General features: G+C 41.1%; 1 protein-coding gene across 7 annotated transcripts in view; it reads left to right on the top strand.

The window, feature by feature from the left end:
• The window catches only part of RERE (arginine-glutamic acid dipeptide repeats), a 405,272-nt gene that overhangs the window by 262,675 nt on the left and 118,095 nt on the right, over positions 1–24,502 (top strand). For all 7 annotated transcript variants that reach the window (XM_020913245.2, XM_070474246.1, XM_070474245.1 and 4 more), the window contains 3 exons: positions 15,636–15,684; positions 21,732–21,856; positions 22,938–23,037. In XM_020913245.2, the coding sequence (XP_020768904.2) occupies positions 15,636–15,684; positions 21,732–21,856; positions 22,938–23,037 (274 nt within the window). The remainder of the gene's footprint in view (positions 1–15,635; positions 15,685–21,731; positions 21,857–22,937; positions 23,038–24,502) is intronic.

Below are 24,502 nucleotides of genomic sequence, written 5' to 3'. Positions count from 1 at the left end.
TTGGAGCTGGTGGAAAATTTCTTGGCAATTAAAAAAAAAAATCATATTCAGTGACATTTGTGTTAGAAATTGAGGTTCTAGGTTTTTTGTTTGTAATCTTTGTTTTTGGAAAAGATGGCATTTGTTCTCTATGTGTATTTTGTTGTGTGACTTTCGAATTCTGTAGGAAAGGAGTGACAGGAGGAGTCACTGCCTGAGAAGGTGGAAGCATTGACAAGGCCAGGCTTTGTGCTCCCTCTTTGACGGCCCTGGGCACCAGCCTTTCCTCTGAGGAGTGGTTGTCCTTTTTGTGCGTCCTGTTTGCAGACCAGGCTCAAGGCGGATGGCTCTTACTGTTGTTGACTTAGGGAGCCAGTTATAATAAGCAGATACAGGACAAGTTGAATTCTGACCCAAGTAGATAAGAACTTTTTGAATTTTATCAATTGTCCCTTTTTGTTTCTTCTCCCCTTTTTCCCTCTGATAGAAGTTGGAAAAAATTTTGAAGTGACACTTAAGTTTTTTGCCTTTGTGAGGATGACCGGAACCATAGGACAGAGAAGACTGTGCAGATGAGAGACTCCCGTAGGAACAGGAAGACTGTCCTGTTCATCGGTGATGGAGAAATTCTCCATGTGAGCTCCTCCTATGTGAGCGTGGAGCTGTGCATGGTTAATGCCTGTGTGAGGAGGCCCTGGTTTGGGTGGCAGCGTTTTAGGAAGGCTGACAGTACATTCCTGTCCACAAAAATATTATTGAGGTATAACCTGGCTCCTAGCAGTTTCACTTTGGGGTTGTGATTAAGGAGGGATGATTTAGGGTTATTGCACTTATTACCTGCCATTTTTAACTCTCTTTCCCCATTCCTTTGAGGTCTGTCATTGCTTTTGGTAATTGGGGGCCGATGGCCAGTTTGACCTTTCCCCTTCCCAGGTAGCACTGCTTCTGGGACTTGCTGTCTTTCAGTTCTCTTAGAAGCACCTCTACTCTTCTATTTGCACCTATCCTGTGAGTGTGGAGTCCCCCGTTCTTGAAACTGGAAGAGCTGGATGCCTCAGCCTTGCTGGGTGTTTCATGTGTGGGAGCCCTGCAGGACTCAAGTTTCTGCCTCATTTCAGAAAATCCACTGTTTGAATTAGGGGAACACTTATTAGGAAAACAGTTGTGGAACTGCCTTTCTGTCAATGGTTCTTTAATTCTCCTTAAACTTTTTTTACCTTTGGCAGATCAGATATGTACAGGAAGCCATAGTGGCAGCCAGACAACCTCTGTCTGGTCCTCCCACTCGGCTGGTCGCTGGTCTGCGGAGCTCGTGTGTGGACAGCTTATTAGACCACAAGGTCTTGTAGTAACTACTGGGATATGTCGGACCCTCTATTGTTAATAGTCGAATTTCTGTTTCCAGTCCACTGAAGTAAGTCATTAGAGCACTGTCTTATTTGGTATGCATTTGTACCACATGTTCCCGTCTTGGGAAAATACTTTTTATGAGATTACTTGCTGACCAGCTACCTTCTGCTCTGAGACTTGTCTGGTGGTTGTGTAGGTAAAGGTGCAAATACACAGGGAGTTGTCCCCTTGTTGGGGCTGTTGTCTCAGCCCTGGGTGGTGTGGACTTGGAAAGGAGACTGGTGAGCTGCATTGTGACTTACTGTTCCCATCCTGCTGCATATCAGGGATGCTGGTGAAGACACCATATGTTTCCAGAAGAACATGAAAGTAAAAACTCCCCCAAATATTACCATGTTACTAGCTTTTCTTGTCATCACGTCAGCATCTTGAATCAGAGTCTGAGGTTGATCCTTACATTTAAAGTGTTCCTCTGTCAGCATAAATTTTGCAGAGCCTGAGAATCTGCTTATGACAGATTCCTGCCTTTGACCACTTGCTAGACTCTGTTGTGTTAGCCTAATTAATCGAAAGACCCTGACACCTGGGACCTGATATCCACTGTGTCTGTGAATCTTCAGTTATTTGTTGGTCCTGATTCTTTTTCCTTCTAAATTAATTTTTCATTTTATATTTTGGTCATTACTGAACTAAGTTGTCCTTCAAACAGAAAAACATTCATTCTAAAGCTGTAAAACATGTCTGACAGAGTAAAAAGAGCAGATATGGGCAAAAGGGAGATTTGAAATTATGCGTGTGTTTGTGAATCTCCTCCCAAACTGATGGTCATCTGCCCTGAGCAGTTTGTGACAGGCAAGGAGTCAGGTTCTTGAATATATCTTTAAAGCAAATCTGAAAGAAAATGAATTGAATCTCTTTATGCTCTGTGAAACTTTGGATTTAAACTAAAACAGTTCATTTTAATTCAGTTGGGATAATTAGACTTTCTATCAGAGTTCTCTGAACTGTATGTTTGTTTGTGACTCTTTGATTAATTGTCTTCCTTACTGGACTGTAGAGTGCCTGAGATGGGCCTCTGGCATGAATATGCTGCATTAAATGAGTGGCATCTGTGGTAAGAGAGAAAACTCCATCTGGAGCTGAATGATATGGTTCAGATTCTACTTAGTAAGTGACATTTGTTAAACTGAACTTCTGTTTTCTCATGGGTGGTGGGGGTAAATATTCCTCACAGTTGTTATAAAGATTGGAAGCAAGCCATATGAAAGTGTCTGACACATAATTGCTCAGTGTATTTTTGTTATTAATTCAAAGTTCGAGTCTCCAATCTTAGGTAGGTATGGTTAGCTTAACAACATCTGTAGTTGTTGGTCAGCATGTTCGATTAAGACCATCTTAGGAATTGTGTTAGCAATTATGGTAATTAAATTAATGACCAATATGTTTGGCCAGGCTCTTTAGGTGTTAATGTTTTCCTTCATACTTCTTAAAGTTTTAAAGAAAGGCTTTACTTTCATACCATGTAGCATTTGGTGCATGCAGTATTAAACATTGTTCTTTTCTTACCAATTTCTGTAATGAGGAGGGAGGAGTGTGTGTAGGCTAATACTTGTGTCGTCACCATAGCTGCCAACACTGTTGCCTCTCCCTCCCCATATTCACACCACTACAGTGACTAGGAACAGGTGATGGTCCTTTTCTAAAAAATAGCATTTTCGAGAGACTTCCCAGGAGGAACAGAGAGACGTTCAGATGTGTGTCGTAGACACACTTTCTTTGGTCCAAAGTCTCTCTTTTTCTGGGGACACTCTGTTCCTATGTATTATAGTTTGATATCAGTATATGGAAAGCCAGCACCATTTTTGGTCAGGAAATAGACTTAATCTTTGAATACTGCTCATTAAAAATTATGGTGGGATTTTAAAATAAAGTTGTTTTCTGAACTGCCGTGTGTGTGTTGTGTGTGTGTGTATCTGTGTGTATGTGTTGGGTGTGTGTTGAATGTGGTCCTTACATCTGTTTCCTTCACATCGTCACAGCAGGTGATGACAGTAAAACCCACAAGGAGCCTGAGGTAGGGTGGAGTCACATGCTGTGGACAGATATGCTGCCTGGTGGGGGTTGGGGGGTGGATCAGACAAATAAGAACTTTAGACAGTGGAACAAGGTCTTGGTGGTGATTTGAAACTAGATCCTTTCTCACTCATTTTTTTTTTCCTTTAATCTAAGTTTATTCCATTAAAAAAAAACTGATACTATTCTGGGATTATGTTTTTCCCATTTCTTAGTATTCTGATCCTCCCCCTCCCCCCCAGACTTTAAACTTTTTACTTTGTGTTGGGGTATAACTGATGAACAATGTTGAGGTAAGTTTCAGATGTGCAGCGAAAGGACTCAGCTCTACCTATATATGTTATCCATTCTTCCCCAAACTCCCCGCCCATCCAGCCTACTACCCAACATTTGAGTAGAGTTTCCTATGCTATACAGTGGATCCTTACTGGTTATCCATTTTGAACGTAGCACTGTCTCACGTGTTATTTTAAAAAAATTTTTTATCAGTGTTTTCCTGATATTCATATTATTGTGTGGAGGCCATATTTACTGCATCTTGTTGTCAGCATGGAAATTCTTATTCCTTTAGCCAGTGACTAAATTCTTGGTTCTAAATTTTAAATTATATTTAGGGGGAATCTATTAAAAAAGAGCACCTTTATCTCCTCCACCTTGGTTTCTTCTGTTCAGCTAGAAGGCTGGGATCAGGGGGCCTCTTAGGAAGCTTCCATCAGAGAAAATTTCAAATATTATGATTCTGGATTTTAATGAATTCCTGTCTTGACCTTTGCATTTGTGTATGGATTTGAAATGTTAACTCTTCCAAATGTTGACTAATTTACTTTGAATGAATCCTGATTTTTGTTCTTTCTGGAAAGTTTATCAAGCCTTAGATTAATTTGCTTCGGAAGGGAGTATATTCTCACACATGAATTTTAACTTTCAATGAAGCACTGAGTTGCTATTTAGTGGCTAAATGAGGGGCTCCTCTAGTGGCTCAGATAGTAAAGAATCTGCCTATAATGCAAGAGACCCAGGTTCGATCCCTGGGTCAGGAATATCCCCTGCAGAAGGAAATGGCTACCCACTCCGGTATTCTTGCCTGGAGAATCCTATGGACAGAGAAGTCTGGTGGACTGTATAGTCCATGGGGTCGCAAAAAGTCAAAACACAACTGAACAGCTAACACTTTCACTTTCATGGCTAAATGCTAGTTGAGTTAAAATATTGGAGTCATTTATTAAAATAAAATTTTAATTTTATATACATATTTAATAAAGTTTTATTTAATAAAATTTCTAATAAAACGAAATTTAGTGAGTGCCAAAGGCTCTGGGAAGTAGTAGTTGAGCTAAAATCAGACTTGGTTCCTACCCACATGGTGCTTTCAGTCAGGATACCCATCAAGAGAAATAATTACACAAGTGAAATATAAAATCCTGACTGTGACAGAGACTGAAGGAGAGGTCAGTGATGCTTTGGGAACCCCTAATAAAGGAACTGCCTCCCTTTCTCACTCTTGCCAGTGCTTGCAGCTAATAATAGTCCTGACTCCTGTGTGACAGACATGTATCAACTTCTTTTCATGGATCATCTTTCGTTTTCATAGCAGGCTTGCAAAGTAGCCTTTATGAATTTGATTTCATAGATGGGCTCAGAGAGATTGAATTGTGTCCTCAAGGTTACACTTAGAGCTGACAGAACCTTGATAGTGAAATTTCAGTCCAGCTTTGTTTGACTCTGAAGTCTATGCTCCCCTCTGCACTCAGGCATCTGGACTCAGGTGCTCAAATCACGGGGCATCCTGGGGACATGCAGAGCACAATGATTTTACTCAGGTTTTTGGATCTTACACTGAATGGTAATATGTCATGGAGTAGAATATAAATGAAGGTGAAAGAGGAGACTGAAAAAAGATGGAAAGCAGTGACAAACCTAGACAGTGTATTAAGAAGCAGACATCACTTTGCCGAAAAAGGTCTGTCTAGTCAAAGCTATGGTTTTTTCAGTAGTTGTGTACAGATGTGAGAGTTGGACATAAAGAAGACTGAGCACTGAAGAACTGATGTTTTCAAATCGTGGTGCTGGAGAAGACTCTTGAGAGTCTCTGGACTGCAGGGAGATCCAACCAGTCAATCCTAAAGGAAATCCACCCTGAATATTCATTGGAAGGATTGATACTGAAGCTGAAGCTCCAATACTTTGGCCATCTGATGTGAAGAGCCGACTCATTGGAACAGATCCTGATGCTGGGAAAGATCGAGGGTAGAAGGAGAAGGGATTGGTAGAGGATGAGATGGTTGGATGGTATCATCAACACAATGGACATGAGTTTGAGCAAACTCTGAGAGATGGTGAAGGACGGGGAAACTTGGCGTGCTGCAGTCCTTGGGGCAGCAAAGAGTCAGACATGTAGAAAGTGAACAACAACAAAAACAACAAGAAGAATATAAAATATACATTTTTTTTTAAAGAAACTATGTCAGACTTCAAAGAAATTTCAGACTTACTGGAAAGACTGCTTTAGAAATATGCATTCATGCTGAAGCAATCTGAGACACCCAGCATGCTGTTGTAGTCTTCCTTCTTATCAGTCCTTTTTCACTCCTGCCCACCACCTTTCTGAGAAGAAGTGATTCTGGTAAATTGTCTTTTGATTTCCTAAAATTTGATGTATTTCATCATGGACTTGTAGCCTATCTCTGTAGTCACCTTCTGAATGAGCTAGTAGCTAGAGATTCTGTTGTCTTTCTTCTGTTGATTTCATGTCAGTCTTACTGTTCAGCTTGACACCCTCCAGAAAAGATGAGAATGATCTACTGTCTGAAGTGTTCTGATCTGAAGAACGGATGAAGGAAGATGGCACTGTGATTTCATTCCTTCACAGCACCAGCCACAGAGCAGGGTCTGACTTGAGAGTTACTGGTCCCAGCTTTTGGGGAATGTGCCAGGGGGCGGCTGTGCATTATATTCTGGGTTTGGATTGTGATGGAAAGTAGCCGCACAGGCTGCCTGTCTAAGGCCTCTCTTCTACCAGCTTGTGTCTTCTCCCCAGGACCCCAGGTCCTTGTCCCTCTTCTTTCCCCGTAGATGCAGACTCTTGTCTTAAGCAGTCATCATGATCACATAGAGATATTTGGGGATCTTAAGCAAACATTCACAGACCTTGGCCTTCCTCACACCGTCCCTCTTTTGGGGGGAAGGCGTGGTGTTGTCCCGGCAGCTCTTTTTTTTACAGCCGGCGTGCTCTTCTCAAGGAGCTTCCTGCATCTGGCCAGGCACCCCCGCCTCATCTCCTCTGCATAGATGCTTCTCCCTGTTTGATATTCAGTCGCAGGCTCCCTGCTCCTTTCTGTCCATTCCCTGTTTACTTCTTAGACTAAAATGTTTCCATGGTAACAGGTTACTTTTCAAAGGGAACATCTTGTCATTTTATTTAATCCACTGCAGCTGAAGAGGACTGAAATATTAAGTTGTAGTTGCCATGGACACTGCTTTGTCACATCAGTTTCTTTTGTGTCAGATTTCATATACAATGAATTTCTTTCTATTTTTTTAAACTCAAGGACTAAACACAATGACTTACCATTATTGTTGTAATTTGGCTTCTGGGACTATTTTTTCATATTCCAGAGAAAACATGTGTAGAATAATGGGAATTAAACTCAGCTGTTTTGAAATATGTATATTATTTACATTAGTGGTGCAGAGAAATACTTTCTTTCTGGTGAGGATGGTGAATTTTTTTTTTTTTATTTTAGTAGTCTGCTTCACAGCTAAGTATGTCTCAAAAAGGATGACCCCACACCAGACATCTCTAGTAAATACAAAGAAAAAAAGGAATATGAATTTCATTGCTTATTAACTATGGCATTATTTCTTCAGTAATTTTTTCAGCTGTTTGCAGTATATTTTTTAAAATTTATTTTTAAAATATTTATTTATGTGGCTGCAGTGGATCTTAGCTGTGGCATGTGTAATATAGTTCCCTAACAAGGGATCGAACCTGGGCTGCCTGCATTGAGAATGCAGTCTTAGCCACTGGACCACCAGGAAAGACCCTCTACTTTTTCTTCTGAGGGACTCTGTCTGTCATTTGTTCAACTTTTTCATGTCTGGCTTTCTTTCTTATCCATAGTCTATCTGTGATGCACCATTCGGTTAACCTTTTGTTTTAAAACAACTTTTAATTTTTTAATTTTACAGGAAAAGTGTTCCCATGTACCTTTCACTCACATCCCCAGTGGGTATGTATAGAGCTCTAGTGCAGCATCAGAACCCAGACCTGGGATGTTGGTACAGGGTGTGTATAGTTCTGTCACATCTTACTGAAGGTGTAGCTTGGTGTCACCACAGTCCTAATCAGGATCTGTTCTGTCATCACAAGGATTCCACTCCTTCCTTTCTCCTCCCACCATTCCCGACACCTGGCAACTATCTCTATTTTGCCATTTTGACATGTTATGTAAGTTGACCTTGAACTTTGATGGATTTTTCTCTTTTAACATGATTTGTAGATTTAAGAAACGCTTTTTGATATTTTGTCTTACTTTGATACTGGAAATGAACATAGAATTGAAGTATGGAAAGTGCTATGTCTTCTCATAGTAATTCTGTTTATAATTAGTTGTGTAATATTGGTTCAGTAACTTAATCACTCTGCATATGGAATGTGTAGCTCTGACTTTGTAATCAGCTAAATTTGAATTTGAATCCTGGTTTTTCCAACCTGTTAGCTGTGTAATCATGGTCAATTTATAAACTCTCTTAGCTTCAGTTTCCTTATCTGGACAGGTAGTAATAACACCTACTGTACAAGGTCATCATCCGTAAGGTTAGATAAGACAATGTCTGAAATTTGCTGAGCTCAAAATTCCTGGTACATTGAAAGTGTTCTTGTTTGTTACTTTCTTTACTGATGTTACAATTGCTACCATTACTATTATCTATTAAGTCAGGATACTGCCTTATAGAGTTGTCAAGGAATAATGAAATAATGTATACCTGGCATTGTTGTGTTTGTTTAGTCTCTAAGTTGTGTCTGACTATTTGTGACCCGATGGACTGTAGCCCTCTAGGCTCCCCTGTCCATGGGATTTCCCAGCCAAGAATACTGGAGTGGGTTGCCATTTCTTTCTCCAGGGGAATCATCCCATCCCTGGGATCAAACCCACATTCTTGTGCATTGGTAGGTGGATTTTTTACCACTGAGCCACCAGGAAAGCCTATGCCTGGCATAGGGAGCACTTAGTAAGTAGTAACTAATATTATTATTTCTCTTGTATTTGTCATCCAACTGTGTTGTTCAGTCACCCGGTCGCGTCCGACTCTTTGTGACCCCATGGACTGTAGCGTACCAGGCCTCTTTGTCCCTCACCATTTCCTGAAGTTTGCCTAAGTTTATGTGCATTGCATCGGTGATGCCATCCAGTCATCTCATCCTCTGACTCTTCTCCTACTACCCTCAATCTTTCCCAACATCAGGGACTTTTTCCAGTGAGTCACCTGTTCTCATCAGATGACCAAAATACTGGAGTTTCAGCTTCAGCAGCAGTTCCTCAAATGAGTATTCGTTCATTTAATGGCTTGCCTTGAAAAACAAACTGAGATAATTCTCTTATTTTTGAGGTTGTACCCAAATACTGCATTTCAGACTCTCTTGTTGATTATGAGGGCTGCTCCATTTCTTCTATGGAATTCTTAAACCCACAGTAGTAGATAAGATGGTCATCTGAATTAAATTCCCCCATTCCCATCCATTTTAGTCTACTGATTCCTAAGATGTCAGTGTTTATTCTTACCATCTCCTGCTTGACCACTTCCCGTTTACCTTGATTCATGGACCTAACATTCCAGGTTCCTATCCAATACTGTTCTTTGCAGCATTGGATCTTATTTTCATCATCAGCGCATCCACAACTGAGCATTGTTGCCACTTTGGCCTAGCCGCTTCATTCTTTCTGGGCTATTAGTAGTTCTCCTCTGCTCTTCCCCAGTAGCATCTTGGACACCTTTAGACCTGGGGGACTCATCTTTCGGTGTCATATCTTTTTGTCCTTTTATACAGTTCATGAGGGTCTCACAGTAAGTATACTGGAATGGTTTGCTAGTCCCTCCTCCAGTGAACCACGTTTTGTCAGAATTCTCCACTGTGACCTGTTCATCGTGGGTGGCCCTACACAGCATGGCCCATATCTTCATTGAGTTATCAAGCCCTTTTTCCATGACAAAGCAGTGATCTGTGAAAGGGTATACAAGTATAAGTTACCTAAATTTATGGTAATATGAGGGGGAAACCCTGAGGCAAGGATAAAGATGTACATCGATGTGTCTTGCATTATCCTGGGATATGACTTCCATCTTTGGTTTCTTATTGCATGTGTAGTATCCATCACCTACGTGTGAGATTTACTACTTATATATTAGCTATTGTTACTTACTGAAGGATTAACCTGTCATTTTCTCCATTAGGGCCCTTTTGAGATTTAGCCGCCAGCATATTTTTAAGAATTTATCCCAGTGAACATTCACTAGACAGTGTTGTTGTTCTTGTTGATCAGTTGTTCAGTCTCTAAGTCATACTGACTCTTCGTAACCCCATGGACTGCAGCCTGCCAAACTCCTCTGTCAAGCACCATCTCCTGGAGTTTTCTCAGGTTCATGTCCATTGAGTCATGATGCTATCTAACCATCTCATTCTCTGCCAGCCCCCTCTGCTTAAGCCTTCAATCTTTCCAGTGTCAGGGTGTTTTCCAGTGAGTTGGCTCTTCTCATCTGGTGGCCAAAGTATTGGAGCTTCAGCTTCATCATCAGTCCTTCCAATGAATATTCAGGGTTGATCTCCTTGGAATCCAGGAGATTATCAAGAGCCTTGTCCAGCACCCTAGTTCAGAAGCATCTGTTGTTCTACACTCAGGTTAATCCCAGTCCCCATGACCTCAGAAAGTGGCTGCAGACTTTGCTTTGTTTTCCATTAATGTGGATGCAGCGTCCATTCTCTTCCTGTGAATTTCTCTGTGTAACAGTGTCAGAGTTCTAAATCAAGTTATATGCGTGAACATCTCTTTTCTTCAACAAAAGTATAATATTTCACATTGATGGGCTGGAGTGAAGAAGTGTAAGTGAACAGGGTAACAGGTAATACAAAATAGGAAACAACTCAGTCTTCGTAATTAGTTAGCCCCCAGAATTTTCTGAATTTCATAATGTATGATATGAATAACAGTTCCTCTCAAAGCTGGTTTGTGGGCCTCATTATTACTTTTATCAGATCCTGCCCTTGAGCTCCTTATGATGAAATGGGAAGCAACATGAAAGACCAGAAGGTGCATACCAGAGGACTCGGTTTGTTTGTTTCAGTCCAAAACTTAACTAGCCACTTCTTTCATGGAACACCATTTTTATTTGAAAGAATAACTGATAGACTGTGGATACTCCCTTGGGTACTTGGTGGACATTTTCTTGATCATGATCTTGGTGAACCTGCCATTTTAAGGAAAACAGCTCTTTTCCCAATGTGAGATTGGAGCTTTCAAGTAATAAATAGAATTTAGAAAAAGTTTTACCCACCACTCTGAGCTTAACAGCTTCTATAAATTAACAGACTTTTCTTACAAGATGTATGGTAATACTAATAAATGTGATTTAAAAAAAAACTATTAATATTTGGAAGATCTGCAAACCTTTTTGTTGTTCAGTCGCTAAGTTGTGTTTGACTGTTCGCGACCTCATGGACTGCAGCACACTAGGCTTCCCTGTCCTTCACTGTCTCCCAGAGATTGCGCAAACTCATGTCTGTTGAGTCCATGGTACTATCCAACCATCTCATCCTCACCCTTCTCTTGCCCGCAGTCATTCCCAGTATTAGGCTCTTTTCCAGTGAGTCAGCTCTTTGCATCAGTTGGCAAAAGTATTGGAGCTTCTTGACCGACTATTTTCGATCTTAACAAATGTATGACAAGATCATGAGTGGAAAATCCATTCAAAAACCAATAAGATTTTAATGTACAAAAGTCAAAAAAATCATTAATAAGGTAACAGTCTCATGTTGAGTTTTGGTGTAGTATCAAAAAGAATATACGTAATTGTCAAAAAGATTAGTCAGATTGTCTTTCCTTTCTTAGTTATGTATCTGCGTGAGATTAGTTTTATTTTTTTTTCATATACTTTAATCAGAAGAACTCATTGCAGCAGACTGAATGTGGAAACAGATACAAGAATCTAGCTGTCTCCTATTATGTCAGATCTTAAGGAGATTTGTGAGAATATAAAACAGTGCTTCTATTTTCATTGGTTTTTTGTTTAAATAAAATTGTTTTTCATAAGAATGTGTTATAAGTCTGTTATTACACTAAAATAAATAAGTAAATATTTTGAAATTTTTCAAAAATATAGCTTCCTTAAGACTTCAATAACTTTAGAATGTAAAGGTTACCTAAAACCAGAAAGTTTGAGATTTGCTGTATTAAGTAAAAGGAAAAATGTAGTAGTCAGCATAAGATAACTGAATGTTTTGTACATGCTGTTGATATTGTATTTAAATAATTCTGGTGATTTTTATCAAGTTGTGCATTCTAGCAGTGTAGAATACTCATGTAATCAGGGAATTTCCCATTTGCCTTGAATGAGTAGTAATGCCAGACAGGTACTGTATTCGATACTGGGAGAATATAGAAAAGGGATGAAATCTCAGTTTCTGTACTAGACAGTTCCAGAATGGGTGGAGGTAGATGTCCATTACTCATGGCAAAATGTCACCTGCTGGCACGAGGTGGGGACCTCAGAAGGAGCAGTCGGGCAGGGAGCTGGCAGCCGAGGACCTTTGAACACAGAGCTTGGCTGCTGTTGGGAGAAGGAAGGGCTGAGATGTTCCGGGGATTCCAGATCTAGCTGAATACTGGCAGTTTCCCAGGAGGAAGCCTACTTTTTCTCTTCATTTTAGTTCATATTCTGACAGTTTTTGTGTTAGATGCATCCAGTTTTCTTTAATAAGGTATATCACTATCTACCTTTTTCTCTTGGAATTAAAAATATTTCTGCAATGTATTCTCTATCTGTGAGTTCCTGGAGATGGTAGGCTTATGCCATTGTCTTGTCTGTTTACCTTGGATCCTAATCTTGCTCAAATACAACTTTGTTGTATCTCTTGCTGGGAATCCCTAATGTTTAAAAATTGCATGTTATAAATACCTTTTTGTAAAAATTGATTTTTAATTTTAAAGGATTCTTTGCTTTATTTTGTGCTTTTTGGTCTGCTTATTAATAAGTACCCTTCGTTGACATAAAAGAGAGAAATAGATTTCTCATTTTGGCTCCTAAGAGACCCCAACATTTTTTTTCTCACTTGTGTCATTATTAGCAGTATTAACAATTATTAGTCTCCTATTTTTATACAAATAAGTGGGACATAAGGAGTTATTTATGAAGTATTTGTGGGGTTTTAGTATTGGGGATTTCTTCAGTAGCTCAGCTGGTAAAGAATCCGCCTGCAATGCAGGGGACCCTGGTTCAATTCCTGGGTTGCAAAGATCCACTGGAGAAGGGATAGCTACCCACTGCAGTATTCATGGGCTTCCCTGGTGGCTGAGACGGTAAAGAATCCGCCGGCAATGTGGGAGACCTAGATTCGATCCCTGGGTTGAGAAGATTCCCTGGAGAAAGAAACAGCTACCCACTCCAGTATTCTGGCCTGAAGAATTCCATGGACTGAGAAGCCTGATAGGCTATCATCCATGGGGTTGCAAAGAGTCAGACTTGACTGAGCGACTTTCAGTTATTATGACACAGTTTTTGTTTTTTTTTTTTCTTTAAGATTTTTGGTGTAGACCATTTTTAAAGTCTTTATTGAACTTGTTACAATGTTGCTTCTGTTCTATGCTTTGTTTTTTTAGCTGTGAGGCATGTGGGATCTTAGCCCCCTGACCAGGGATCCAGGCTACAACCCCTGTGTTGGAAGGCAAAGTCTTAACTGCTGGACTGCCAGGGAAGTCCCTGTGGCACAGTTTTGAGCTAAATATAATACTGGATTATTAAAATACTAAAAGAAACAAGCAAAACCCCCGCCTTTGAAATAAAAATGAACCAGAATTATTTGTCCTGAAATTATCCAGGACTTAGCAGTGTGTGGCAGTGATGGGAAGATGCTTCCATAACCAACCACTTGAGAACCCTGGCCCAACATAGACCTTCTAGCAGAACCTGAAAGTTGAGCTGTGGGATACGCGTTGCTAGGCTGGCTGTGGCTGAAATTTTCTGAGATGATACATTTGGGCCAGACCTATTTCTAGGCAGGCAAGTCTTTGAAAAGTATTTAGAAATAGAGGAGAGAGCTTTTGGCAACGAATTTTTGCTTTTAGCTAGTTACAGAACAGAACTGGTGGGTAACACTGACTGCTTTTTTTTTTTTTAAGAAGTACTCAGATTAAAATAGCCTCATGGCCTGTGTGGCTCCTCTACATGCTTCCTAAAACAGCTGTTCGTGATCCTACGTAAAACCCCTGGGACGTCAGCTCTGCATCTCGGGTGGCTAGTAAGTTGAAGGCAGCCTGTCATGCAAGCCTTTCTCCCACCCCTGCCTCTGTCCCTGTTTTTCAGTTTCCTGCCTCAGCGGGGTTTTGGTCCCACTTGGGAATCCGCCTCTGCCCTGATTTTGGGCTCCTCATCTGCTTTAGGACTCGCTGGAACTTCCCCCCTTCCTGAAGCCTGCCTAATTCTGATCACTCCCCTGAGCATTTCTCCCGTTCTCCTAAAATGAATTGGGCTTATGAACATATTGATTGGACCTGTTCTGGTGTCTGGGGCACACCTGCTGCCTCCCTAGCTAGATGGATTGTGGATTGTGATGATCTTAAGGATCAGACCACTTTGTTTTTGTTGGTCTTCTCTCTGGCTTTGTCATACTTGCTGTCCTCTTTGCCAAAATAAGACTTCATGAGAAAAATTGTCAGGTTGAAGGAAGTGCTGGACCTGAAAGAAATAAGAGTTTTTCTGAAATTCATTTTATAGCTTCAAAGCCAATGGGGTGTGTGTGTGTGTGCACGCGCGTGCAGGAGTGGTGGGGGTATCAGATTCATGGGAGAAAAGCCAGAGACTGGGCTTGCTTTTTGGTCTTGGCTGCTCTGCTCTTCAGCTTAGTCCAAGTCAGCAGATAGTCATTGAGCAGCTCTTGTTGCAGAAAAGCCTTCTCTGCCCAATAATGAAAACTCACAGGTGACTGTAAGACTCAGTTAGGATGTATCACTGGGCAGGGAGAGGGTTTCCCTGAGAGAGTCAACAGATGGCCAGGGTCAACAGGGTCACGGAGCTCTGGGAGGCGGGGTCTGCATTTCTTCACCCACAGTATATACGTGTTGCATGTCCTGTGCAGGGCCTGGCATGAATAGACCTTCAGTGAATGTTTCCAGGAGTGGAAAGGGGAAGATACCCCACACTTTTAAGATGTGTGAGGTGACATGGGAGGAGATAAAGAAAGGTTTTGGTGTAATGCTGGTTTTCTGAAGGAGCCTGGGCCGTTTGGGTTTGGCACCAGGGAGGGTGAGTGCAGCAGGTGCAGTGAGAATGTCATAGGAAGAAGACGGTCCTTCACCTCCTGGACCTGTTGGGCTCACCCCCGCACATCCCTGGACATCTCTGCTCCACTTCACTTTGTTAAGAAGGCCTATTCTGACTGCCCTGTACAAGGAACTGTAAAAGCTCATTCTTCACCACCCCTTTAGTTCTATGACCCATATTAGCACCTGACCTATTATTTGTTCTTTTGCTTTTTAATCCAAATGAGAATGAAAATTCCCATAAGCCAGGAATATTATTTTCATTACTTTATCCCCGGTACCCAGGACAGTTCCTGTCTTGCAGTAGGTACTTAATATTTGTTGAATGAGAGAATGAATGAATGACCCAGTGTGTACACTAGGAATCATAAAATATCTTGTTTATATTTTAATTAAATTTATAGTAGGGCACCCTGAAATATTTTGAAAAGAAGACACATATATTGCGATTTGTACTATAGGAATGTCCATCTCTCTGTGGGATGAAAGAAGGATGATATAGATACTCAAGGCAGGAAGCTGTAGTAAGAGGGCTTTTAGAAGAAAAAGGTTGCATGTGGGGTTGGGGCGGAAGTGTATATGTGCAGGCAACATTACAAATAGTGGGGAAGCTAATTCTTCCTGCGTTATGCCTCTTGAAAACATGTGCTTTTTTATGTCAGAACTGTGCTCTGCTAACCTGATGTGCTCTTTTCATGACAGGAGGCTGAACAGTACCCAGGGCGAAATTCGTGTTGGTCCTAGCCATCAGGTAAAGTGAATTTTAGTAACTTCTTTAATAGGTTTTTATTTCTTATTATTCAGCTGGTCCTTTATTCTGTTGAGTAGCAACTTAGAACTGTTTTTATGCTATTTGGAATTTTATATAAATGCAGAGATTTATTTTTTAAAGACTACCACATACCTTAAAAAAATTATGGTAAAGTATATACAATCTAAAATTAACCATTCTGACCACTTTAAAGTGAATGGTTCAGTGCCCATAAGTATCTTCACATCGTTGTGCAGCCAATCCCCAGAACCTATTCAGCTTCCCAATCTGAAACTCGGTTCCCATGAAACAGTAACTCTTCATTCTCCCCTCCCCTCATTCCCTGGCCACCTCCCTTATCCTTACTGTGTCCACAAATCTGACAGCTATTAGATACCGTATCTCAGTGGAATCAGCCAGCATCAGCCCTCCTGTGTCTGGCTTGTTTTCTTAGCATAAGGTCTTCAGGGAGCGCCCACATTGTAGCATATGTCAGAATTTGATTTCTTTTTATGGCTGAATTATTCATTGTATATATGGTTGTTAATCTGTCAGTGAACATTTGGTCACTGTGGGCTTCCCTGGTGACTCAGCTGATAAAGAATTCGCCTGCAGTGCAGGAGACCTGGGTTCACTCCCTGGGTTGGGGAGATCCCCTGGAGAAGGGAAAGGCTACCCACTCCAGTATTCTGGCCGGAGAATTCCATGGACTGTAGTCCATGGGGTCACAAAGAGTTGGACACGACTGAGTAACTTTCATTTCACTTCATGCTTTCATTTAGCTTTTAAAAAACCCCATTTCCTTCAGAAAAGTCAAAGTGATTAAGATGTTTGTCAGCCATAAGCTTGTTGTGTCATGACCTGTGTTATTCCATATTTTATTGAGCTTACTAAGACTCTGCTGTTCTGTTTGTCATCTTTTTTTTTTTTAATTTTTTTTTTTTCTCTGTCTGTCATCTTGTCTTTTGATCTCTATATCAGGTAGGATGCTTTGACAGATAGGGCCAGAACACTCTGGCTGAACATGGCTGTTCATGGTCTCACATATCATCACGTCTGGTCAGAGAGGACCAGGCTCCACTCTGCTCCTCTCCAGTTGTTGTGATTTGGTGTTCAGCTATACCCATGGCTGCCTTCTTCCTTAGGCCAGAAGCTGGACTTGATTCTAAGATATACTTCTTCTGTTCACATTATCTCTGATATCAAGCTTCATTGTACATCCTGCGGTGTGATTATAATTTAATTGGTAGCATTTCTTCTTTCTGAATGCATTTAATAGTGGTTCTTACAGTGAATGAAAATGCAGCAAATGTTGAGAGGAGGGAAGGGATACACACCGCTCTTCTTTCCCCTTAGAAGAAGGAAGATTTTCCTGGAAGGTCTCCATTAGTTCCCACATGTCATTGCCATGGGTGGGTCATGTGCCTATATCTAGACTTGGGAAAATTGTTGTATTTTAGCATGACTGGCTTGCCCCTTGAGTTGAAATGGATGTTGATATTGAGCCATGGTAGCCATTACATCCTAGAGACATGATATGGTGTCACGTGAAGAGGCAAGAAGAGTTACTAACTGGAGGAGGGAGAAGGGGAGATGGGAGATGGTAGAGCTGAAGGATCATCATCAGTAGGAGATGGAGGGCAAGCTGCAATGTCACTCACACCTGCCATCGATGGCTCTTGTTCCTTGCTGGAACCAGATGCATGTTCTCATCTTTGAAAGTCTGCCGCTGGAAGATTCATATGTAGGGGACTTTCTGTATGTAGATTCACTGTCTAATTGTACTTGTTACTTAGGTTCACACTTTAAGATGGTGATATGCTAATCCTGTCATCCCTTCCTTTATTGGCTGATCAACTTTTCTCTTATCAATTTTTGATTCCCTGAAACACATAAGAAAGGCAGGATATATGCTTGAATCTTTCCCTCTTTTTACCAGTTGGTTCTCTAACAACTTCCAGTAGTCATCAATGGGTTTAAAATTACTCACATGCTAATCAGATGTTATTCTTACTGATGAGATTAAATTATCCATTTGGGGGCTAGTAGGTGCCTTTTCCTGCTGTCTTCTGTGTCCTTTTCACTGGACCCCCATGATCTTTGGTTTAGAGTATATTACTTAGTATGACATGGTTTTTTTTTTGTCTCCTTGTATATGTTCTCTGCCCTAGATCTAGAACTAAACTTTTGTAATGATCCCTCATTGTTTTAGTATAGGGCTTCCCTGCTGGCTCAGATGGTAAAGAATCTGCCAATAATGCAGGAGACCTGGCTTTGTTCCCTGGGTTGGTTAGTGGAAAGTGACATTTTTTGGTTGGCTGCTACCCTGTTCATTATTACTGGGATAGATACTGTTTTCAGGCCGTTTCAGAACAGATTAGGAAATATGCTTCCCCCTCACCCCTTTTCTTTTATCCTTAATTTATTTATGTTTTAGAGATAAAATATATCATGGTCTCTTTCTAATATTAATTCAACATCTAGGCCTTATATTTAATCTTATAGGTGAAATGTTCTATCATCCATATCTGTATCTTTTCCCCATGTCAGAAAACCAATTTTTAAATGACATCAAAATAATTATTCATTTGCTTTAGTCCTGTAATACTTACATAGCAGCTTAGAATAATGGTACTCACACTGCTATAAACAATATGATTATTGGAAACAGCTTAGCATTCAGTTTTTATTTTGGCCTTAGAATGTATTCCACTAAGGCTCTTTAGGCAAATTAGAATGTTTTAATGTTACCTGAAATGATTCCTCAGTTCAGTTCAGTCGCGTCCGACTCTTTGCAACCCCATGGACTGTAGCACGCCAGGCCTCCCTGTCCATCACCAACTCCCTGAGCTTGCTCAAACTCATGTCCATCAAGGCGGTGATGCCATCCAACCATCTCATCCTCTGTCATCCCCTTCTCCTGCCAGGATCTTTCCTAGCATTAGGATCTTTTCCAGTGACTCGGCAGTTCACATCAGATGGCTGAAGTATTAGAGCTTCAGCTTCAGCATCAATTCTTTCAGTAAATATTCAGGACTGATTTCTTTTAAGATTGACTGGTTTGATATTCTTGCAGTTCAAGAGACTCTCAAGAGTCTTCTCCAACACCACCGTTCAAAAGCATCAATTCTTCAGTGCTCAGCCTTCTTTATGGTCCAACTCTCACATCCATACATGCATGACTACTGAAAAAACCATAGCTTTGACTCCTACTGTCGGCAGAGTAATGTCTCTGGTTTTTAATATGCTGTCTAGGTTTGTCATAGCTTTTCTTCCAAGGAGCAAGCGTCTTTTCATTCCATGGCTGCAGTCACCATCTGCAGTGCTTTTGTAGCCCAAGAAAATAAAGTCTGTCAACTGTTTCCACTGATTCTTGGAGAGGAGCAAACTCAAAACTTAGTTAGGTAGGTTTATTTTTGATTTTGCTTTACAGTTTTTAGGGAATTGTTCTTTAAACTTGTTTTTGTAATTATGTAAAATACATGGCTCCAAAGTCAAACATGCAGATGAATTATGTTCAGAAAGTTCACCTTTCCCTGTCTCCTCTTTTCCTGTTCCCTCCCTCCCTGATAGATAATTGTTAGTGTTTAAAAGTTTTGATTTATCATTATTTGTATTCCCCCCCACCCCGTGTTCTTAGATAAATGGTAGTATAACATAAACACTTCCGCCACCTTTCTTTTACCTTCTGACACTCTATCCTGGCATTCCCTCGACCACAGTATGCAAAGCCCCTCCTCATTCTCTTCTGCCACCTCCTGGGAGCCCTTGGCATGGGAGAAACAGCTTTTCTTCCAGGCCCCATCATCTGGAATTTGTGCTGTTTCTAGTCATTTCTGTTACAAGTAATGCTGTGATGAACAGGTTATGCATGGAAATTTATATTTTGCCCAGTTGTCTTTGGGATATTATATTATCCCCAGAAGGGGGAATAGCTGGCTTAGAGGGCACATATAATTCTAAGACTATTACAGCGTTCCCCTGCATAGAGACTGGACCATTTTGTGTTCATGGTGACACGTGCCAACACATGGCCTCGTGTGTCATCACAGTTTGGCACTGTGTTGGTCTGATAGTTCAGCAATGGTATCTTGGTGTCATTAATTTGCATTTCTCTTGTCAGCACAGTTGGCCATCTTTTCCTATGATTCAGAGCCACCTGCATGTATGTTCTTTTCTCTAAGAAAATTATATTTCTAGTCCCTTTTTCTCTAGAAGGGGTTGGTTCTTCTCCACAGCAATAGTATTTTTTTAAATTAATTTCACAAACAACTATTTGAGAGTTACTGCTCCAACTACTGTACGTGGTGCTCGGGAAACAGCTTGGTACAAAATGTCTGAGACCTTTTGGTGTGAGTTGCTCTTGTGCTTTAATTTTAGGAGAACTCACTGTGGCTCCCAATTCAGTACTGAATTAAGGAAGCACACCATTTTGAAGGGGTGTGGTCAGCACCGGATACACAGTGAGAGGCTTGGGGGATAGACTGAAGCAGAAAGTGTAGACAGTAGCCTGCCAGCTGCATGGCTGACTCGTGTTGAGTTTTGCCACACAGGAGTTTTTTAAAATTTGAATGACAAACATTTAAAGCCATGAACTTTCACATTAAAGTCAAGATTTCTGGACTTTGGGGAAACCCATAGGATGTATGAGCACTGGTTCCCACTCTTGCATGGCAGCGTTCTCTAGATGGGACTCTCTCCGTCTCACCCCGATCCCTTCACACCTAATACGTGCATGCTCAGAGTGGGAGCCATTGTCATGGATGGATTTGAGCACTTGGAATGTGGCAAGTCTGAACTGGGATGTCGCATTCTGTTTACTGTGGACAGCAGAACATTTAAAGTGAAACATGAGGCCCTCATTTTATTTTTGTTGGCTGTACATTCTGCCTGCTTCAGTCGTTTACAGTTTTTGCCTAAGTTTCTGTGGACACTGGAGCTTTTAAACTGCAGCTCTTAATTTAAAATATTAAATTAATGTGACCATGTTCTTGATTTGAGAAAATAAGAATGTGTGTGTTTTGCAAATGGGTGACTTTTCATAGGCCTCTGAGCAGTCATGAGGCCTGTTTATACTTGATCTGCTCCAGTAGTAGAGGGTGAGACAATGCTGGAAATACTGGGTTGGCCAAAATCTTTGTTTCAGTTTTTCCGTAACAGCATGCCAACACCCGAATGAACTTCTTGGCCAATCCAATATTTTAATTTCTAACAGAATTGACTTAGAATCTTGGTTGTTGGGCAGTGTTTTTCAAATCTTTCCAAAAGTTTTTTTTTAATTGAAGTGTCCTTTATGTATAGTGACCTGTTTGTATCTTAGGTATACTCTTCAGTCCTCTGTGACAGTTCATTTCAAGGCACAGAACATGGGTCATCTCAGAAGCTCCTGCCTGCCCCTTGTCCAGCAGCCCTCTCCTCCTGGAACCACAGCTCATTCAATTTCTGTCACCGTCATTTAGTGCTCCTGGTTTTATTGTTGTTACCTTTATGGATTGTTTGTATTAATATGTCTACTAATATGTGACCCATTGATCTTGACTCCTAAAAGTAGCATTGGTTTGTAGAGTAGTTCACTCACTGCTTTAGTACACATCCTTAGGTGAGACTCTATTATTTTATATATATATGTGTGTACACACACACACATATATATATATCTTGGTAAACATGTTTTATTGGATGTGTGTGGTTCTCCCTTCTTTTTCTTTATCAAGGAGCTCTTATTCCCAAAACATTTTTTGTTTTGTTACTTCTTTATTCACATGTGCCCACTTCTTTTTCACTCTATGGACCATGCTGGCACCAGTTTACATTGACACTGTTAGTGGTTCCTTAAGTAGAGATCAAGTCCATTATGAAATCTCCTGCGGTGAAACGATCCCAGAGTGTGCAATGGGCCAGCTTCAGTGACTCATGAGTTTTCAGTTATTTCAGTACTGCTGAAAGAAAGAGGTTCAATTAGCTACTGTGTCTGTCCCCAAGGCCTGCCTGCACAGGCAGCTCTTTGAACATACCTTGATTGTGACTTCTTCATCCCTGTCTTACAGGCCAAACTGCCCGACTTGCAACCATTCCCTTCTCCCGATGGAGACACTGTGACCCAGCATGAGGAACTGGTCTGGATGCCTGGTGTTAATGACTGTGACCTCCTTATGTACTTGAGGGCAGCAAGGTAATAGGAGTCCACACCCTCCTGCTTTCTGAATTGATGAGTGGTCAGTAAACTTTCCCCTTTCCCTTGAAGTTGTGTTTATATATTGGGCATTCTCTGGCTTTACGTTTTGTTACGCTCTCTGTAATCAGAGCCTTGCTCCTTCTTACTGGAGAAACACAACTTTCGATGTTGAAGTCACTTTTTTCTCCTTGATGTTTGCCCCAACACAGATTTTAGAACTTTTCAGAAAGAAAACATCGTAAGTCACACATTCCAGTATCAACGCTTCTTAATACAGTTGAGTAATTGGCTCATTCAGTGCATCTTAAAATTCCATTCCATATTTCTTTGTTCCATGGCTGTTCATTGGTACCCGACCTAAACTTTACATTTTGAGGGCTTACCTATATGAATACTTGCTAACCTGAAAATGCCTAAATTACAAAACGAGAAGTTCACGTCTGTCCCAGACATGTCACAGTGCAGGCAGGGCCTTCCTTTGTCTGCAGGGGTTTCTGGGACTCACTCACTGCAGTATCAACAACAGGCAACAGGAATGTTGAAGTCAGGCAGTGGTGGAGGTATAACTCTGGCTGCTGTGCGGTCAGCAGTGTAACTTGGGGGCTACAGCAGAGATGGAGGCTTCAGGGCAGGGGTGAGTGCTAAGAGTTTTTTCCACCTCTTCTACGTTTGCTTAGAGATGGTTAATGTACAGCATGAGAAGAGTTAAGTAAAATTTCAAAGGATTCAGTTTTACATATTTTCTGGAGACTGACCTTTCAAAAGTTTATAATCCAGCTGATGATTCTGGCAGATAGTTTTAGATTTTTCACGCCCTCAAAACTAAAATCTAAGTACTGATAAAGCATGGGAAGAAAAACAAATGGAATCAAATGAGAATAACATTTCTCTTTCTCAGTGAGTAAATAGTGAACTGCCGAGAAACAAAAAAAAATGTTTAAGATGAGAGCAGAAGCAGGCCTGAGAGCTCTGGCTTAATCGCGTGTATAGTGGTGGACTTTGGCCTGGGCTGGAGCTGTGCTCTGAGAACCGAGGGCTGAAATGTCTGCTCTGCTGTCTTCTCTTCCCGTCTCCACAGGAGCATGGCAGCCTTTGCCGGGATGTGTGACGGAGGCTCCACGGAAGATGGCTGTGTGGCGGCCTCGCGGGATGACACCACCCTCAATGCACTGAATACGGTGAGACCTTTGAAGTTCCCTAGGTGGGAAGCAAATTCTTCTTTCTCCTGTGCCGGCCATAGGGAGTCTGTGGTGATGGTCCATGAAGGGGTCGGGTCTGAAGTCTCAGGAGGCAGTGCTGTGGGGTGCTGCTGGACTTGAAAGATGGGAGTCGTGGTCCCGGTGGTGGGCTCCATGACCTTGGCCAGTGATGTGGCACCTCCAAATTGACCTTGTGACCTGCATTTGCACTCTAGGACTGTGGTGATCCTCTGCCAAGAGCCTGGTGATAGTGGTCAGAGTTCACTGAGATCTCACAAGCCCAGTAGTAGGCACAGTGATCTTACTGAATCCTCACAGCGCCCCTTTTAGGAAGGCTCCATTATTACCACGTGTGGACACAGGCGAGTGAGTTGAGAGCAATGGAGTCACAATCCACAGTCATACACTTCAGGTGTGAATCCAGAGGCCCTGCTTTCCAAGCCTTAATATATTCTTTGAACAAATTTGGTTTTTGTAGATTTGGCTTTGGAGCCATGTAAATATTTCAGATGTTTATAAAACAAAGTTAAATTTAAAAAAATAATAATCCTTAAAAGAAACTAAGGTAAAATGTAACCCATGAGCATAGCGGTACTGAGTTGGTTGCATCACATATCCTGTGTGAGCCGTCATCTGCTTTAATCCTATAACTCCACGGCAGCCCAGAATAACCCAGCTTGAGCCGCTGCTAGCAGCAGGATTCCTGAAACCAGTTTACTTCTGTGGACGCTCCTTTTTGACCTCAGAGAATATCCTGTGGGGCTGTATGGGACAATGAGTGTGTCACATAGTTCCTTGAAACAGTTCTTCTCCTGTGTGTTCATTAATGTAGAACGATCAGGTCTGAAATAATGAATTTTTATGGATTTCTGATCTGTTCACAAAGAGTCTGCATGGTTCTATATACTTAGATAGGATATTAAGATGAGGCTGAGCAACTCTTGGTGATGATTAAGTTTCATTTAAGCACCCTTTTTGTCTGTCGTTTTCTTGAGAGGTTACTGTAATTGGAAGGGACTTCTTTCAGTCATCTGTTCCAGTCTCTAAATAGATTAGAATCTGAAGCACAGGAAGACCAGGTGACTTGTGTGATTGTTGTCAACAATCCAAAAAGTTGGTAACAGACCCCAATTTAGGGATCTTCCTGCTGTACAACTTCTTGTTGGGGAAACATGTAGATATCTGAATGATATAGCCGGCTTTTATTCCTCTTCTAGTTGTGTTTCTTGAGTGTTATATAACATTATAATAGTCTCTTATATATTGGAGGTTGAATCACCTTGCTTGGGCATAAGCCATGTTCTAAATAAGTGAATGATTTTCATATTCCCATTTACTTTCTCACCTATTTGCTACTTAGAATTTTTGTGGTTATAAGGAATCCTTATTCTGAACATACAGTGATAGAGCCAGAGGGGGCCTTTGAGATTATTTTACAGATGAG

Source organism: Odocoileus virginianus, chromosome 11, assembly GCF_023699985.2.
Source record: "Odocoileus virginianus isolate 20LAN1187 ecotype Illinois chromosome 11, Ovbor_1.2, whole genome shotgun sequence".
NCBI lineage: Eukaryota > Metazoa > Chordata > Mammalia > Artiodactyla > Cervidae > Odocoileus > Odocoileus virginianus.
This window is presented reverse-complemented; position numbering and strand designations above follow the sequence as displayed.